The sequence below is a fragment of the Denticeps clupeoides genome, chromosome 1, assembly GCF_900700375.1.
Source record: "Denticeps clupeoides chromosome 1, fDenClu1.1, whole genome shotgun sequence".
Classification (NCBI taxonomy): domain Eukaryota; kingdom Metazoa; phylum Chordata; class Actinopteri; order Clupeiformes; family Denticipitidae; genus Denticeps; species Denticeps clupeoides.
Window position 1 is genome coordinate 31,383,632 of NC_041707.1, and position 18,785 is coordinate 31,402,416.

At 42.9% G+C, this 18,785-nt stretch overlaps 1 protein-coding gene across 2 annotated transcripts; it reads right to left on the reverse strand.

Annotated features, from left to right (window-relative positions):
- Positions 1 to 3,199: 3,199 nt before the first annotated feature.
- LOC114790607 (protein LBH) lies at positions 3,200 to 10,870 on the reverse strand. Of its 2 annotated transcripts, none has more exons than XM_028980811.1 (4): positions 10,727 to 10,870; positions 5,770 to 5,857; positions 5,485 to 5,680; positions 3,200 to 4,013 (listed from the first exon to the last, which is right to left on the reverse strand). In XM_028980811.1, exons 2-4 carry the CDS (start codon positions 5,854 to 5,856, stop codon positions 3,955 to 3,957), a joined length of 342 nt encoding a protein of 113 aa, XP_028836644.1. In that variant the 5' UTR covers position 5,857; positions 10,727 to 10,870; the 3' UTR covers positions 3,200 to 3,954. The 2 variants fall into 2 exon arrangements, with proteins under 2 accessions (XP_028836644.1, XP_028836653.1); XM_028980820.1 differs by lacking the exon at positions 10,727 to 10,870 and adding an exon at positions 8,519 to 8,729.
- Between the last annotated feature and the right edge of the window lie 7,915 nt (positions 10,871 to 18,785).

The window sequence follows — 18,785 nt, forward strand, 5'->3', positions numbered from 1 at the left end:
ATTTCATGTTGTTGTAAGCCATTTTTCCTGATTGACCAAAACCTGATACTGACTGTTCTTTCCCAACCTCTCTCTTTGGATTGTTCCACTATTCTCATTCTGGTTCTGAGGTTCTGAAAGTGATTGTCATTTCGATACACTGCACAGCCCGGGATTCGAACCGGCAACCTTCTGATACCATTGTGTCCCTGAGCAAGACACTTAACCCTAAATTGCTCCAGGGAGACTGTCTCTGTAACTACTGATTGTAAGTCGCTCTGGATAAGGGCGTCTGATAAATGCTGTAAATGTAAATGTAAATGTAAATGATTATGGGGCCGTCTTCTTAACCGCTAGGCCTCCACGGCCCCAATTTACCTCAAAGTCACAACTCCCACAACTCTCTGATCGTCCAAGTTTTGGATGCTTCTCCTGCTCCTGGTATTGATCGTTTCCACCCAATGCCTATGCGGCTAGACTTTCATCACACTAGCTCTATGGGGATCCTGCTTCTTCAACAACACAACATGTATTTCTTATGTAGCCCAAAATCATATACAGTATGTTTCAATGGGCTTTGACAGACCCTAAAGTTGACACTTGACCCTTCTGCACACAAGGAAAAACTCAACAACAACAACAAAACTCTAGGAGAGAGAAAAAAAGGAGGGAAGAAACTTTGGGAAGTATTGAGACAGATAGGGACCCCCTTCTAAGGTAAAGTAAGCCTACAATTGGTGTCAGTGCATGGTTGGTAATAATTTATCCAGGAAAGAAAATGTCTAGTAAAAATTGTCCAGATATGGCCCCCCTTTCAGGGTAGACTGAGGCTGCAATTGGTGTCAGTGCAGGGTTGGTAGTGATTTATCCAGGAACGAAAAATGTCTATTAAAATGCTTCTGGTCCATATAAAGATCCCTAGAACTGTAGCCGTTACGGTGTTGGTGTCTGTATTGACCCATTTCATGCTGGGTGAAGTGAAAGTGAAAGTGAAGTGATTTTCATTGTGATACACAGCACAGCACATGGTGCACACAATGAAATGTGGCCTATGCTTTTAACCCATCACCCTTATTGAGCAGTGGGCAGCCATGACAGGCGCCTGGGGAGCAGTCTGTGGGGACGGTGCTTTGCTCAGTGGCACCTCATGATTACGGGGACACTTCCTTAACCGCCTGGGATGACTGGGACTGAGTGGTTAAGGTAAATATGTATGTACATGTTGAGTGCAACAACGGCCCCGGTAGGCTAACTAAGACAGCCTGGGTGAGATGAGCATCATAGTATTTGTGAGTTTTAATTGTTATGGAATGCTTAATGACAGATGATGTTGGGTTCCCAATAAGTAGAGCATTGCACTAGTCTATTCTTGACATTACAAATGAATGCACCACTTTTTCTGAATCATGCCTGATGAGTGTTTGTTTTAGCTTTGAAATATTGCGGAGGTGAAAAAATGTGATTTTGTGATTCTTGAAAGACAAATAACTATTTATTGTGATTACCGTGTCTTTGGCGGTTAGGTCCAAGTAATATTTTAGTCTTTTTCAAGTTTAGCATGAAGACATTGCTGTTCATCCTGTCTTTAAACTGTTCTCCGTTTTTTGTAAATCAATGTCTTCTCTGCATCCGCTTCAGATGTACAGTTGTGTGTCATACTATGTTTCCAAATAGAAGCATTTACAGCGAGAACAGTATTGGTCCTAGTATGGATCCTTGGAGTACTTCATATGCAACATATGTACATTTACAGGTGCTTTTTCTGAACATTCACCGTTGACATTGTCAAAACCATTTGAGTGCACGACAGGGTTAAAAGGGGATTTGGGGTGAGATATCTGCATGGCTCCACATTAATCTAGATATTGTGTTAAACAGAAATCTTCAGTTGTTCTTGCTGCTTTCAATTTATCTTGATCTTGATAGAATTTATCTGTTTTATCTGATTCCGTCGCTTTCCTGTATTGATGAAGGCTCCCATTTCAGGCAATCATTTCTGTATCCATTTTGAATTCATCTTTCATGTGGAATGTTTATGAATGTTATCATTGTACCAGGGAGCTAATATTTTTGTTATTCCCTTCCTCTGGATTGGTACAACTTCATCCAATGTTTTGCAAAGTGTGTAATCAAATAGCTCAGTTATGTTGGTTTCAGTGGTTCCTTACTGGGAGTTTAAGCACTGGGACTTTATCTAAGAACTCAGTAGTAGTGACTGGTTGTGATTGTTCATCTTATCTTTATCTGCGGTGTCAATTCTGTCCTCATCCATAGAGACCCACAGCAACCATTCACAGTGGAAGTCGACGTGTCCAACCTGGGTGTGGGTGCCGTGCTGTCAGAGAGAAATCCTGCTGATCAGAAACTGCACCCACGTCTCTTTTTCACCCAGCGTCTCAGTCAGCAACTACGCAACTATGATGTAGTCAATCATGAGCTGTTAACCGTCAAACTGGCATTTGACTGCGCATCCGTTCTTAGTACTGACCAACTAGAATTACCTAGCCTACATCCGGGCGCCTTGTCGGCTGAACCCCCTACAAGCAAGGTGAGCACTTTTCATCACCCGGTATGCTATTGTACCGGTCAGGTTCCCGTAATACTAAGGTCGACTTCCTCTCCCGCCAATACACCCATAACAAACAGTCCTGACCCCATCAGCCTTGCTACCTACATCTGGTTTCCCACAGACACTGAAGAAAGACCTATTCCAGCTAAGAACCTTTATCTGCGGCACGGAAATGAGGTTACGCGACTCCTATAAATTCCGAAGTATTTCACTCCTGAATATTCCTTTTGTACTTCCCTTCTTTGTGGATGTCGTGGTGCTGCCGTTTCACGTTCACAGATCCAAGCGGCGGTTATTCACCTGCCTCCTTGCGCCTCACTGCACCAGGGTTTTTCATTACCGCCTACACGCGCTCACTCACCTGCTCCGTCTTATCGGCGTGACAGTATGGGTCTCCACCCGGGGCCTTCCTAGGCCATCTGAGGTCAAGAAGTTGGGGCCCCTCGGGCCCTTCCGGGGCCGCCCAGTAATTCTTCCCTGATTTCCCACGCCGGCGCTAGTACGCTGCCACTCCAGCCTTGTGATAGTGTGTGTTGGGGGGATGGAAGGAGGGGCTGTTATGTCTCTGCAGATTTTTTTTATAATATAACCCTCACCGCCAATGGGAGGAATAGAAGTGATCATTTCTGACTATATAACTGATGAAGCGAATACACATTAAAGTTTAAAGTTTATTAAAAAGTTCATCTTTCACCAGAAACATAAACATTGAGTCTAAGTATTGTTCCAAAAAAGTCTTAAATTCTTATTACTTATTAGTCTGTCCAAGTCCGTATTATAACAGCAAACACTACATACTAGTTACAGTCCTAGTTGACACGAGATAAAACACCATAATTTATACTCTAAATACTTCATACACAAGATGTATGTTACTTATTCACCATAAAATAATGTTATTTTTATTGAGCATTTTGTTTATTACTGTGGTAAAGGTTTCTGAGATCTACAGGCCCCAAGCTAAACCCAACACAGAAGCAAAAGGCACTACTATCACCATCAGTAGTAACATGAATGTGTTTCTGTCGGCATGTGGGTGTAAATAGACATAGAGAGCAAAAAAAGATAGCTGCAAAGCATTTTGAGAGGGTGTCGGACATATTTGATATATCAAGTAAGTGGCAGATCATTTCGGACACTCAAGACCGATGTGACTACTTCAGTGCCAGGAAGAGGTGGTGACGTAGCCACCGCTGCTGAATTGTGGGATGTACACGTTCACCCTGCACAGGTCTTCTGAGGTCAAACAATTACACAAACCGAAATCCTAAAAGGGCGTGTATTAGTAGATGAGAACATACACAGTGAGACATGAGAGGGGATAGTGAAAATAAAGCTGATTTGGGTTCAGCTGGATTCAGGCTCTAGCTTAGCAGAGGGGAAGACCTGTCGAAACTGGTCCGGGTTCACTGTGAATCTGCTCCAGCAGCTGCTGACATCTCCATGCTGCTGTCTTGTGCCACATCTAAAAAAAGAAAGAGAAAGGTGGACATTACAGTTTGATTAGGTGACACACCTATCCGTCAATCTGAGAAAATTGTCACCCAATTATGGAGAATAATTTAATGGTGGAATTTGAGTTAAATTTACTAGCCTCACTAACACCCTCAAAACCATAGCAGGGGCCACATCCTTCACAGCAAAATTATCACTGGCCTTTGCACCATTCGAAGGCTACAGCTACCACCTGTCGCCACTGATCTTGGGATCCATTGGGGAGGGGTCCATGAAATAAGACACATCCAGACTGATTGCCGAAGAGGTTGACATGGTATTAACCACGTGGACATGCCATGACTGATAAACTTGACTGTCCCCAGGAAGGTCAAGCAGAAGCAAGAGCAGCAGGAGCATTTTCAGACATTGTTGCTTATCAGTCATTGGCACAGTTTGCATAGATGGATGGATTATCTTAACACTACAGGAAGCAGAAATTAAAACCCAGGGCATACTGTTGACAATCATTGTACAGCTTTACACTCAAAAAATTGATGAATGAAATTCCTGTCCATAAATTTGTTCAAACTTAACAGCATACAAGAGCTGATGCAGTCAGCACACCGTGGAGCTGAGCAAGCTCAAGACTCTCAGGAGATGTCCCTTAACAATATCAGAATATCACCCTCACAATATCAGACAGCCCAGTGTCTTCTGTGGAGATCTTCAAGTTCCTGGGTACCACCATTTGCCAGGACCTGAAGTGGGAGACCAACATCTCCTCCATCCTCAAGAAGACCCAGCAGAGGATGTACTTCCTGAGGCAACTGAAGAAGTACCGTCTTCCACAGGAGCTGCTGACCCAGTTACACAGTGCAGTCACTGAGTCTGTCCTGTGCTTCTTCATCACTGTCTGGTATGGAGCAGACACCAAACAAGACAGGAACGGACTGTATGGATGGCGGAAAGGTCTCCCTCTGCCCTCCATCCAAGACCTGTTCCTCTCAAGAACCAGGAAAAGCACATGGGAGATCATCACACGTCCCCTCACACCCCGGATACAGGCAGACAATAAAGAAGCCTGCAGACTAGGACCAAACCACACAGGAATTTTCTTTCATTTATTGCATTTATCAGACGCCCTTAACCAGAATTACTTACAATCAGTAGTCCCCCTGGAGCAATTTAGGGTTAAGTGTCTGGTAGTAAGTGGGATTTGAACCTGGGTCCTCTGGTTCATAGGCAAGTGTCTTACCCACTAGGCTACTACCAGCCTATTATCTCAGTAATCTGTAATCTTTGTATTTGTATATGTGTTCACTCACATACTTGGACAATTAATGCAATTCTGATTCTGAGCCAATCGGGTTAATTAGTTTGGGGGCAACCAGACCTTTTGACCTTTCCTCCATATTTCCTGAATCAATACAATACAGTAAAACAGTACAGTTTTCAAATAAAAAAGGCAATGGTCTAAGCATGACATGGCAATGTCTTGCCTGTGCTCTGGCCTGGGGCCATCTGCTCTGAGGTGGAGAGTGCCTGCGCCTGTCTGTGGGAGGTGTCTGTGCTTCTCAGGTCATCCGGCGGCCACCGCAACTCTCCACTCTCCACCTCCCCCTCTGTGGGCTCCACCACGATGGAAGGCAAACGCTTGGCCAGCTTTGGGTACCGCTCCCGTGTGTCCGGGAAGATCTACAGGCAAAGTTGTTGGGGCCTTGTGAAATGTATTGAAATGGCTTGTGAATTTAGACATCAGCAATCCAAACTAAATGAGGACAAACCTGGAAGGAGATTCCCTGTTCTCCACTGGCTCCGCCCCCACTGAAGTCTTCCCTTGCTGGCTCTGGTGAGTTTATCACATCAGTCATTCTGCAGAAGAAAGCAAGACCAAAGGAGGAACCGACTTCCTTCAACATAAAGTTTTTAACATAAAATGCCACATGAGTCAATAATCCATCTCATATCAATACACACACTGAATTATGGCATCCTGCAAACTCCTCAGCAATGAATGTTGTCTCGTTCTTCTACTGTTACCAAGCTAATCCATTTGAGAAAACCTTGAATGAGGAACGCATTTTGGTTTCATACAGAACCTTAGTGGCAACCAAATGTAACAAAGGAGCACCTAGCATTTTTCTATTGATATTTGATGTAGACCTACAAATTGATTTTACATTTTCCTATTCGAGGTCCTCGAGGTACAGTGCACCCTACAACTGATGTCACCAAAGTTCAAGTTGAAGCCTTTTGTGTATCTGTGTGTGCTTGATTTCATAACTTTTTCTCTGTCTGAGCATTCAGGACGTTCACAATGCACCTCCCTTCCTTGTGTCCTAGATATTTCACACACTAGTAGGAATGTGTGGATATAAATATGAATATGTAGCGCTACGGAGAAACATTTTCACACACACACACACACACACACACACACAATTTCACTAGAAAGGACATTCAACACAAGCTCCTTAGCTATCAGCACAAATAGTGCCATTTGTAAATGCTGCTGTTCGTTACATGCTGGATCAGGGGAAATAAATAAATAAGCTTGACTTCGATGCATTTTTCAGGCATCAGGGTTTTCTGCCTGTGCATGCACATTTATGAGTCACACTTAGGGTGGAGCACAAAAGCACACAGGTCCCTGAGCACAACCAAATCAGTTCATCCGCTTAATACTTATCTCTCCCCGCCTCTTATGCTTCCCCCTCTCTCTCATGCTCCCCCCCCCCCCTCCTACTCTTTCCTGCTGTTGTGCTCGTCTCTGACAGGCTTGACGTGCCGGCAGGTTTTTCTCCTGATTTCCAAACTCTGAGCTGGAGTAGGACAGACGTTTGACAGGGAAATCAGGTTGCTGCGCTCAACAGGCCTCCCATGCAAACTAGCACCCAGAGGATCATGGGTAAATATGAACCCTCAGACAGCCGTCTGTGCCTCTGCGAGAACAGAGTGGAAACTGTGTGAAGAAATGCGTGGAGCAGACGACGGAACCCACACACGCTCACACTGAAGAGATCGCCCTCATACGCACACAGACCTCTCATGCGCCACATAAACATCGCACAACCCGCGTACTCGTACGGTCACACCACCATAGACCAAGAGTTGTACATGCAGTACTCACACACACAAAAAAAAAATACAAATGTCGGTGCGCATGAGGATGACGCAATGGAAACTTTTTAATCACGCTGGTGGAAAAGGTTATATAATGTTGTTATAAAGAAATAAATGGCATTTCATGTTCGTCTTGCTTTTATAAAATGTCAGATTGCGTTGCATCTTGACAATCATGTGTCTGTAGCTCGGAAGTAAACTAGAACTGCAGGTTTATGATCTTTTATGGGGCTGTTAAGTGAAGTATATAATGCATCAAACTGGACCGGAATGCCTTTCTCCTCTTGTTAATGAAAGTCAATCAAAGACGAGTTCCTCATTTTTAGAACCGGCCTTGGAGAGATCACATTTTCAGGAACAAAAGCGCTATTGAAGGGCCAAATGCCAGTAATAGTCCTGCTAGCTGACCTGCATTATAACCTAATATGATGAAGGAGGATATTGGTTTAAGGGGGTATCAGTTTGTGCAAAATATCTATGGCAAGGTCAGCTAACAGGCTGCCAAGCCATAATACTCCGGAAGTATGAGTTTCCGTGGCAACCAGTCAAAGCAGAACTCCGCTGATTGTTTGAGAGCTTCTGCATTACACAGACAAGGTGAGTGAGGTTGGTGCAGCTGTGACGATGCGTTCAGACGATTTGCATACAGATTGTCTACAGTTCTCTTTGGTGCTCTTCAATCTCTCACTCTCAGTCCTGTCTGGAGGAAGTCAAGGGAGCTCTGGTCAACGTCTTCCATCTGCCGACATAATTCACGCTGTTTCATAGCTACCACAGGCACAAATTGCAATGGAGGGTTTGTAAATGCCGCTCATTGGCCATAAAGATAAGCTACAATCTACGCCATAGACAAGGTATAACAGATGATGAGCAACAATAATGAAATGGAAACACACACTCATGCATTCACTATCCATCACCACTTAGCCCAAAACAGGGTCGCGGCTGCTCCTGGAGGCCATTCTGGGACATTGGGCTCAGGGTGGGGAACACACACACACACTACACAGACACAGTTGTGTTGGTCTAGCTTATACTGTCTACCCAGCAATGTAGTTACATTTGTGTAATTGTGTATGCGTATCAATCATGACATTTGACATTCAGCCTTAGTAGAGCCATTTTGTTGTGTGATAAAAATGAGGTCACTGACCACTTATTTTAGCACCCTTGGTCAAAAATCCATAGAAACATGATATTAGTCTTTGGACTGAATGTACTTAATGAATGTGCTGTAATGAAGAAGTTTGAAGTTTTATTTATATATATATACACGCCCTTATATGTATATATATATGTGTGTGTGTGTGTGTGTATATTTTTTTTTTTCAAATCACTGCTAAGCAGTTAAGAAACTTGCAAAATATTATTAATTAGGTCAATTCATTTTATATTAACCCCAAATCAAACCTTCATGCAGCAAAATGATGAACAGAGTGTCCTTTGTCTGCTCACTGATCAGCTCTCAAGTCCTTCTGTCCTTGACGAGTCTGAAGAGCCATTTATTCTATTCTGCATCAATACCCTGGAAGGTCTGGATGCGGTGCTCTATCAAAGACAGAAAGCTATTTTTGTAGTCATAGGACGCATAGGTCAAGGACTTTCTGAGTCAAAGCAAAAAGCAACCTCCAACAAATGTGAGCAATCCTTTCATTTGATGAAAGAGTTCATAGTGTGCAAATGATTATAACATAATCATGTACTAAACATTAAGATTTTCCTTTGGAGACAGAGGGGACTGGACAAACACCACCAGTGCCAATTTACCACTCCAGAAAAAAATATTCAATAACTGGGAATACAGGAGTTCTTCACATTTACCGCATTTATCAGACTCCCTTATCCAAAGTAACTTACAATCAATAGTTACAGGGACAGTCTGCCTGGACATACTCAGGGTTAAGTGTCTTCTTCAGGGACACAGTGGTAGTAAACGGGGTTTGAACCTGTGCATTTGTGGTCTTCTGGTTCACAGGCGAGTGTGTTACCTACGTACCACCACCCATCGTTCTCCTGTATTTATACCCCACGGAGCAAGATGCATATGACAGTACTGGTGTTCTATACTCAGGAACACACTAGCGGGTGGCAGTGCTAATTAAGCACCAATGTTGTATTAGATGGAAAGCCTTGGAGAGATGGGGGAGTGGGGCCTTTACACGTGACCAAGTATCGTTTCTGGTTGCCCCAGAGGATTAGTTCTATTGGCCTCAAAATGTATCTAGCTGTCTGAAATGGAACCAGCCCCAAAAAAACATGTTCACAAGCATTACAGAGAAGTTACGTGTGCTGTTCTGACTGCACGGTGAGAACTTTACCACATATTTCATAGATCATCATAATAATCCAGCATTTGGATGTTAGGGTCGCCAGGCATGGCACAATGCTGCCACTTTACAGTCCTATATTCAGAGAATGGTAGACGAGCCACCCTGAATAAAAAGATTACTTTCACAGAGTGAAGGAAGACTTGAAGTAAGTAAGAATTTGGTATGAGCAAGACAAAAGATGCGTACATCAATAGTCAGGAATATGTGACAGAAGTGTAAGTGGGCGGTACATAGCAGAGATCTAGAGATCTTGAAATCGAGAGGCGAAAGAAAAAGACACAAGCATGGATTTACTCAGGCATGATCTACATCTCACTGATTACTGGGTTTCATTCAACAGAACAATCAAAAAGGATTGTCACTTGCTGAATTAGAAGACCTTGCAGTCACTGGCGACCAATCTTCTGAAACCCAATGCATCAAGACAAGGCATCAAGCATGAAAGGTCCAAATAAAATTGGGACCCAAATGATTTCCTTATTTGACGTGTGTGCTCTTGGGTCATTGCAGTTGGTCTGAAATGTCAGACATGGCGTGCTTTATGGGGCGACTGGCAGCTGCCAGACGACTCCAGATTGGTGCGAGAAAATTCGAAGGTGCTCGCTGACACCTACAGCCTTGACAACTGGAAAGATCACAGACTTTCCATTTCCGGCTCAAGACCAGGCACCAAGGCCACAGTGCTACTTTCATTGCGTTGAATCGTTTGCTCCGTCATGTCCGTATGAAGATCAGTTTTGAATAAGCCTTCTGAATGGTATGTGCGCGTAAAGGTTAATGCTGTAATAAGAATCATGTATTGCTTTTTAAAGTGTTTGCCTGCAGCTCAAGGCCACTGAATTGGTAGCCACGACAAGCTGGTCGTGTCCGTGGTGTGGGCGCATGACCCCCCCCCCCTCCCTAGATTGTGTTGGGGTGCGCTGGAACTTGGTCGCCACACGGTTATATAACATCGGTTGTCGCGATTTAATAATACGTCCACGCCCGTATAACTCCCACGATCGCCCAGGTAAAGCGTCACCTGTACTTCTGTCCCTGGCCATCATCTGTGCACCGCCTAATATTTTCACAGCTCTCTACCGCGGCCATTTGCATAACTGGAATCCTAATTTAATTAATTTATGTATATATATATTTAAAAAACAATATTACAATAATAACACGTTGAAAATACAACAGTTGAGAGGACGTGTAGTATTTTTTTTTTACAGCTCTCTTCATTAAAGGAACATTTTAAGAACCCCCCATCCTCCCTCCTGATCAACTTAACGAGAGTCGTGACACCTACCTGATTCTTTTCTTTCTTCCTTTATCTTCTTTCTTTCTTTCTTTCTTTCTGTTTTTTTTTTTTTTCGTGTCGACGTATCCCACACTTGCGCCGAATTTCTGCAGCGGCGACCCTCCAGACGCCGAAAGACTCCCGAGTTTTCGGTCCCTTCGGTGTGGAGCGCGTGGGGAGAGCGAGAGGGTGAGAGAGAGAGAGAGAGAGAGAGAGAGGGAGAGAGGTACGGGTGAGCGAAAGAGAAAGAGAGCGAGTGAGAGAGAGAGAACGACGGTGAGTGTGTGGGAGAGAAAGAGAGCGAGTGAGAGAGAGAGAGTGAGTGAGAAAGGTAGGATGAGAGAGAGAGAGAGAGAGAAAGTGAGACAGATTCATAGACTCTCACGTTACGTCAACCCGACTGACACTCCGGCGACACAAGCGCGACCATTTGCCTACGTTCTCACGTCCCGAAGTGCGACGGGATGGCAACGACAGATCCAGAGGTGTACTGTTACTATAGAGCTCTTTAAAATATTTTCAAAACCCCACCTTTTGGTAAAGTCGATATAATCTCACATTAAAGGGAAAAAGAACTAAACATCAAGAAATAAGTGTGACTACAGTGTTGTGCATGTTGTGCATGTCTGTGTTGAGTCAGTATGGACGCCAGTAATTGCATGCTGATGAGCAGAGTAAATGGGAGAGAGAGAGAGAGATGTCGCGGACGATCACAAGCGACCCATCTGATCCTGACTACAAACACAGCGCGACCTCAATTAAAAGCAAACAGGACAATCGATGCAATTATCTCCAGCATAATTCTGCACTGGCCCTTGGATACACACATCATGCACCAACTCAAACACGATTTGCAATTCAAATCGCCTGTATCCTATGGTCTGGATGAGCGGTAGCCTTGGCAACGGCTTTCCCAGGTCTCTGTGGCCCCCTGCAGTAAATGTAACAAATTGCATTATTCCTCGCTGAATTAAATCTCGGCGTCGTGACATTGAAGCAAATGCTAATTGTCGCATTACAGTGGCAGCTAACAGTGGGTGCGATATGTTTGGCAGCAAGTGAACATTTTTCTCCATGAAGATGGTGTGTTGGATCTGACGGGCCGAATTGTGGTGGCTGGACGACCGGCACCTCTGGATGCTCCTGGTCTGCAGCGGTCAGGTCCTACCTGAAGTGCTCAAAGGTAGGTGAACTGGTGACGTGGTCGTGGGCAGACAAGGGGAGTGAAGGTTGTATTGTCTAAGTCCGATGCACTAAAAAAGACACAGTGGCACACATAGCTCGATTAGTTAAGGATTGTTCGGAATAAAAAATTGTCCAAGAATGGTTTTCTTCTGGAGTTTTCAGGCCAACTGAGTGTCCATAGTTGTGCATTTCTGATCCATAGCAAGTTCTTGCCACATGCCACAGCATACCTTCAGCGCTCTGGGGGTGTTTAAGCCTTGATGGAGCAGGGCAGTGTAGACAAATGGTTGTAATGTAATGGCTGAATTATGTGTTTTTGCCTTTGTATTATATGCTGCTGTTGATGGCAGCACTTTAATTTGCTGTGAAAAAGAATGATTCTGGACTGAATTATTCAACTACTGGTTTCAGTGTGGTTTCAGTGTTGACTTGACAGCAATTCAGAAATGACACAGCATTGGCACAGAATCTACAACAGCAACATTCTTCCACGTTCATGCCAGCAATCACACTTCATGGGTTCTTTTAAATACCTGATCAGTCCATGTTAAATATATTGAATGGATATGAATTTAAGTTGGGACTTATCTTACACGTATTGTACTTATTCAGTGGAGGCCTATGGGCGCCTGTCATGGCTGCCCACTGCTCACTAAGGGTGATGGTTAAAAGCAGAGGACACATTTTGTTGTGTCACCATGTGCTGTGCTGCAGCGTATCGCAATGACAATCACTTCTCAATCATCATTTCACTTCTCACAGTATCTATGGTTTTCTCGTGTATGTCCTCAGAATAAGACATTTGTGAAAGTGAGAGCAGGATGAATATATTAAATGAAAATACTACAAAAGACAGTCAGTAAGTGGAAACATATAATAGTGTAGGAGCTTACGTGTTCACTTTTGTTAAAAAATTTGTTTCCAGGTATTGTCAGATGCTGAACTCCTGCACCAAGATTTTGCTGATGACCCCTCATGTCACTAACAGATGGCGCTGTTGTATCTGCATCAAGGGCAGCATCTCTCATGGGTTTTTCAAGTCTGAGTGTTTCCTCTTTGAATCCACCGGAGGATATAACCATAAGGGGTCTATTGTCTAAAACCACCTGGGCAGACATAGTTCACAAAGCCTTGTTATGTAATGAATCTGTGTAGGGGCAAATTCTATCGTTGCTCCATTAAATGTTTTACAGTAATGTGATGACACATCTGTTCTTTATGTACTGCCTTGTCAACAATTTATAGGCCAAAAATATCTTAAAATATGGAAGAGCCAGCACAATAGGAAAAATAGTTCAGCCATAATTAATTAAAGACAGTGTTGATCCTTCTTTAGGTTCCAATCGTTTTTTCAGCCAAACTAGTGCTGCCGTTTTCTTTGAAATAAAGGTATACATTTTGTATTATAATATTGGAAAGGCTGTTTCAATCACAGCTGTACTAAAATAATGTGGGGCAAAGCACCATCCCCACACACTGCTCCCTGCCATGGCTGCCCACTGCTCACCAAAGGTGATGGTTAAATGCAGAGGACACATTTCATTGTGCACCATGTGCTGTGCTGCAGTGTTTTACAATGACATTCACTTCACTCTCTTACATCTTTGTCAAATTACATATTTTACACATTTCACTCTCAAAAAGTACATTTAGTTATTCCCATTTACATGTTTTTCATTTGTATCGCATTGAGTATTTTTAACTATCCACATAAGGATATTTGGTTTTAAATTAGAAGACCTACAGATAGAGAACCTCTAAATATATGGGAATTGTGTGTTGCTGGAGCTAAAGAAATCTTTCAGTGCTAGCACCTTGTGTCAGACCGGCCTTAGCAGCTCTGACACTCAAATATTTAATGACATCGTCAGAAATGTAACCCCACACATGCACATTTATCAGCACTAAACCTCACACAGGGGGGGAGATGAATTTTCCATTAGGAAATCTAGACCAGGCACAGATCAATAAAAGCAATTTACAATTTTAAAAGAGGAAAACTCACCACCCCTCCACACCCAGAATTACTCATTTAGATTAGGCATTAGAGCTTCAAATCACTGCTTTAAATGTCCAATTCACTTTTCTTTCCCAATCCTGTTTATTATATTTACTAATGAAATGCAAAGATAAATTATAACTGTGAAACGGACTATATTATTCATATAATTTATTGTATTGCAAAAGAAACATATACAATTAATCTCATTAAGCACATGCAATTAAAACAACAACTAAGAAAAGTTGGATGTGCTGGAGGCCATGCAGTACAGTAAAACATGTAAACAATACAGAACATTATACTTTATTAAAGAGGATTTTTTTTCATTTGTAATAAAACCTGCACTGATGGTGCATGTTGAGTATTATGTAACTATCTGCATTTAAAAAATTATAATATGCTAATGTTGATAACATGTCACTCTTGAAGAAGGTAGTTTTAAAGCATATCCAGAATGGACATGTGGTGTAATGTGGAGCCTCTAATTTAGGATACACTTCTTCAGTCTGTGGTAACTCACAATGCATTGCAGTGAACAATGAGCGTTTGTTAATATGTTTTTTTTTTTATATTGCTACCAATATAAATTGCATATAAGATATATATAAGATGTACATTGCTACCAATATCAATTGCATACTACATTATATCCTTGAAGACTGAACTGGACCAAGTGCCCAGGCGGCGAGCAGGGTTGGAGCGGCGCCCTCTGGTGGCCAGAACGTCAGACTGAACGTCATGACGCAGGTGGCGGAGAATTTGCTTGCTCAACGACACGGCGCTGTGCTGCGAGCTCGGCAGTTAAAAATAGCCCGTTCGTGTCGCGGGCACCCCCGCCAGGACTGGATGACGCGGGCGAAAACAATGAAAAAAGTGGCTGTGATATGAGGCTTCAAGTATCCATACGAGGCGGCGTCGCCATAGCGACCGTAGTGTTAATTACGCTGATGGAGTTTAATTGCGTTGCACTGCTAAGAGAAGGGTTCTTGGGAATGGCTGAGCTGACACCAAATGGTGTTTGGCAGAGGGTCATCAGCACCATAACCCTCTCTCTCTTAATTTTTTTAAATGAATTGATTGTCATTGTGAAACACTGCAGCGCAGCACACGGTGACACAATGAAATGTGTCCTCTGCATTTAACCATCACCCTTGGTGAGCAGTGGGCAGCCATGACAGACGTCCTGGGAGCAGTGTGTGGGGACGGTGCATTGCTCAGTGATTCAAACTGGCAACTTTCTGATTACAAGGCCACTACTTTAACCGCTAGGTTAACCGCTCTTGTTCAGTGGTGGGTATGTATACAGTTTTTATTTTTGTATGTCTGCATGTTGGGTGAATGTGTGACTATTTGTATACATGTATGTGGGTGCCTGCTTGTCTAGGACTATGTTGGAGGTCGGATCGTGGACTCGACCTCACATGTCAGGACGATGTCCCTGACTGCCGCTGTGTTGGTGGTTTTAAACATCTGGATCTAGTTGCTCAGTGGTAGACTGGCTCACTCCCATGGGCTACTTGGCGGGTCCTGGCCCTCCTGAATCTGTTGTATTGTCTATATTTTCAGATGCAAATGTATGTTGGGCTTAATGATTGTTGTAACAAGTATCATATTTAAACATAAGAGCAACAATGCACAATCCAACTTTCTCGCTCTCTCACTTGTGCATGCAAATCTGTGCTGAAAACCCAGAAACAGTCTGTCATTCTAAAGGAGTGAGACAGGAAACATTTGGTTCAGTGGTTATGGGATCTGTGGCAGACCTTCAGGGGAAGGAAACTGAAGATTAGTCAGTAATAAAGGATGATGGGTTCACTGTAGTGTACTGAAGCGATGAGTGTAGTGGATAGTGTATAATACTGTACTTAATTTCCAGTACATGTTCCAGTACTGTTTAAACAGCTGGAGTTGTTGTGTGGGGCATGTGTGTGTTATATGTGCCTGACCCCTTGAGGACATTTTAAAGTCAAGGTGCAAAAAATGATCAGATGTGCTCATATTCAGCAGAGACATAATAAAAGATGAATGTGATCAAGGAATCTATGTATGTCTTTGTAGACAAAAAAAAAAAACTTCAAACAAATGTTAAATAATTCAAATCGGTCTGCAAATGCATTGCAGTGATCAAGCGATTCATGGAAATCCCTGCGGAATCTGTTGTCTATGGGTCTTCTGATTTTTGTTCGGGTTTGTTGTAAACTGGTAAACCCGTAGTTAACATGAAAGTGATTATGGAACCTTGATTCAAGATTTCAAGCCACAACCTTCCAATTACGGGTCTGTTAGACCACGCCGTTATACATCATACAACAATTGGGCTATCTGCATTTTTATAGGTGAACATTGGCCACTTCACAAACACCATAACGTGTTAAATAGAAAAAAAAAACAGTATTACACAGTATTTACTGGAAGTCCCTGTCCATCACTATCAGTGAGTGTGTCTTATACTGTAGGTGTGTCTCCACGTGCATATAAGATCAGTGGAAAAGGTCACTGTTCTTCAGCTGCAAGTTTAGGTTACTAAATCGCTCAGATATGTGAACGAAGGCATGCACACATTCACACACACACAAAAACGTTTGTGTCTGTGTGCATTCTTGTGAGCCTGCCTCAGTGCAAGTGTGTGTCTTTCTGTGCATGGTTAGACTTGGCTGTGAAAGTAAGAGAATGTAAGTTGAGTTTTTAATCGTAAATGTGGAGGCAAGGCCGGCTGTTTAAGGGGTAACTGCAGAGCGTGAGCGACGAGGGGCCCAACCTCGCACGTGCATTTCAATTTTTCATCGCCATCAAATATTTAAGAAGCCATGCTAAGAAAAGAAGAAATCAAATTCAATATTTACTGCATGTTGGGAGAGCTTATTAAGTCAAGGGGAGTGAGGGGGGGGGGGGGGGTGTTTGTGTACTGCAGCAAAAAACTCCCGACCCACCCCACCAACACACACACACACGCACACACTTTACTTCACCATTGCATTCTTAATTGGCACAGAGGGAAACCTGGGAAGCCATCTTTTGTGTTTTTAGCCCAGATTTCTGAGGATTTGACCATGAGGACACACACTGTAGGTCTTGTTTCACCCTGTACACAACCACCCTCTGCTGAAGCTCGACTGGAGATTGCGTTTCACTGAGATATTTGAAGCAGATGTGTATGGTGCATTCCGGGAAACGTCCATGAGAGCAGTCTGTGTTTTGTGTCAACCTGTGTGGTGACAGCATGTAGTGGGGTGTACTGGAAGAGGGGTCTACAGGGGACATTCCAGAGACAAAAAAAACTTTAGGGAAGTACTGTTAAAAGCGCTGGGTCAGCAAAAGTAGATGAAAAAGACTTTCGTGGATGTCTGAGTACTGCCTGGACTACTGGAGCAATAAGGTTAAAGCACGTAGAGAACAAACTGGTGTACCCCCAGTTGTAAATAATGCATCCAATGAACTGAAAACGTGAAATGTTTGGATTTGAAGTATAAAGTCAGCTTGGATGTGAAGCGTCAGAACAGGCTCTTAACAGGCTCTCACAAGCAAATGAATGGAAATGAATGAAGGACATGAAACGTAAGACAGGCTCTTTTAGACGCAGTTTTAGCGTTTGTGTATTTGCACAAGAATGTGTGCATACAAGTATGTGTCTGACTTGTAAATCTCTGTTGCTATAAATAGGATGTGTCTTGACAGCTGAGAGGAGAGTCCAGGCAGAAGAAACTTATCCCTCTGGCAGCTTGTGTGTGTGTGTGTGTGTGTGTGTGTGCATGCATGTACATATATTGCCACCGTCACTCCTATTCTACCCTGAGTTGATCTGTGGCCAGCTGTAGTTGTCATGGGAATAGCAATAGGCCACCCGACTGGTCTTCTCGTAACCATCTACGGCCACAAAGAACACGATTGGTTAGTTATTTGAAAGAGCATAACTGGTTTGGGAAAAGTCCATGTCACAAGGATTGACCTGTCCTTCACGTTCCATGTTCCCTTTGCAACCCCTGAGAGTCTTGGGTGTTATGAAAAGTTTATGAGATCATGCTATGACAGCAACATCAAGCAAGGACAGAAGGAGAATGCAATAAATAAATAAGTAATTCAATCTTGGACGATGTTGAAATGCCATGGCCATGGAGATGATGTCTCAAAAATGTTTAAAAATAACTGTGGGATTCTGAACCTGTCGTTTGATTAAGTTGTGAGGGACAGACAGATAAAAAAGGTTATTAAAATGCAGGCAAAGCAAAAATCCAACAAATATCAAACTTTTTTTTTTTACTGGCGCTAAGTGCAGCAGTATGTGCCAAATCTTGGGATACTTGCTCATTTTGAACGATTTAAACCCATACCTGGGAATACATCACCTTTGCTAACAACATTAAAGGTTGTTTCTTCTATATTTATGCAAATCCTGAGGATATGTTGCCTTACACTAGCTTGTAAAAGCATCATCGAGTGCAATCATGTGTAATGACTTGGATGAATCCCTGTGGTTGGATGGCAGGCATAATATTTTTTCACTTTATATGTAGGGCATCTGGTCTTGAAAAGTTTATTCAATTTGTGACATTTGTGCTACTTTATACCTTCTTTTGAAGATTCCCCTACAGCAGTGCTTCCCAAATGTTTTTCCCTGAAACCCCCCTGACAAGCCAGGACCCCCAAACCCCAATTTCTTTCCCACATATACACATTAAAAGAATAGAATTATTAATCACCAAAAAATAGACCGCCGTTGTAGGTTTCTGTTGTTATTCTCCTTGTTTTACACTGCAGGCTATATAGAGTCTGTATAATAGCTGTAATCAGCCGTAAAAGTTAGGCCCAACCCGGCTCGAGCCGACTGTTAAGCTGTGTGGTGCATTTAAGTAAATGACAGTGACACAGTCAGAGTTTTTACTA

Bases quoted from the DNA above. Each gene is read 5' to 3' on its own strand.
- LOC114790607 (XM_028980811.1), bottom strand. From the start codon at position 5,856: ATGACTGATGTGATAAACTCACCAGAGCCAGCAAGGGAAGACTTCAGT. The intron at 5,681-5,769 runs GTTTGTCCTCAT...CTTTGCCTGTAG, and splicing joins AACAGGGAATCTCCTTCCAG to ATCTTCCCGGACACACGGGA. The intron at 4,014-5,484 runs GCAAGACATTGC...TTCTTTTTTTAG, and splicing joins GGCCCCAGGCCAGAGCACAG to ATGTGGCACAAGACAGCAGC.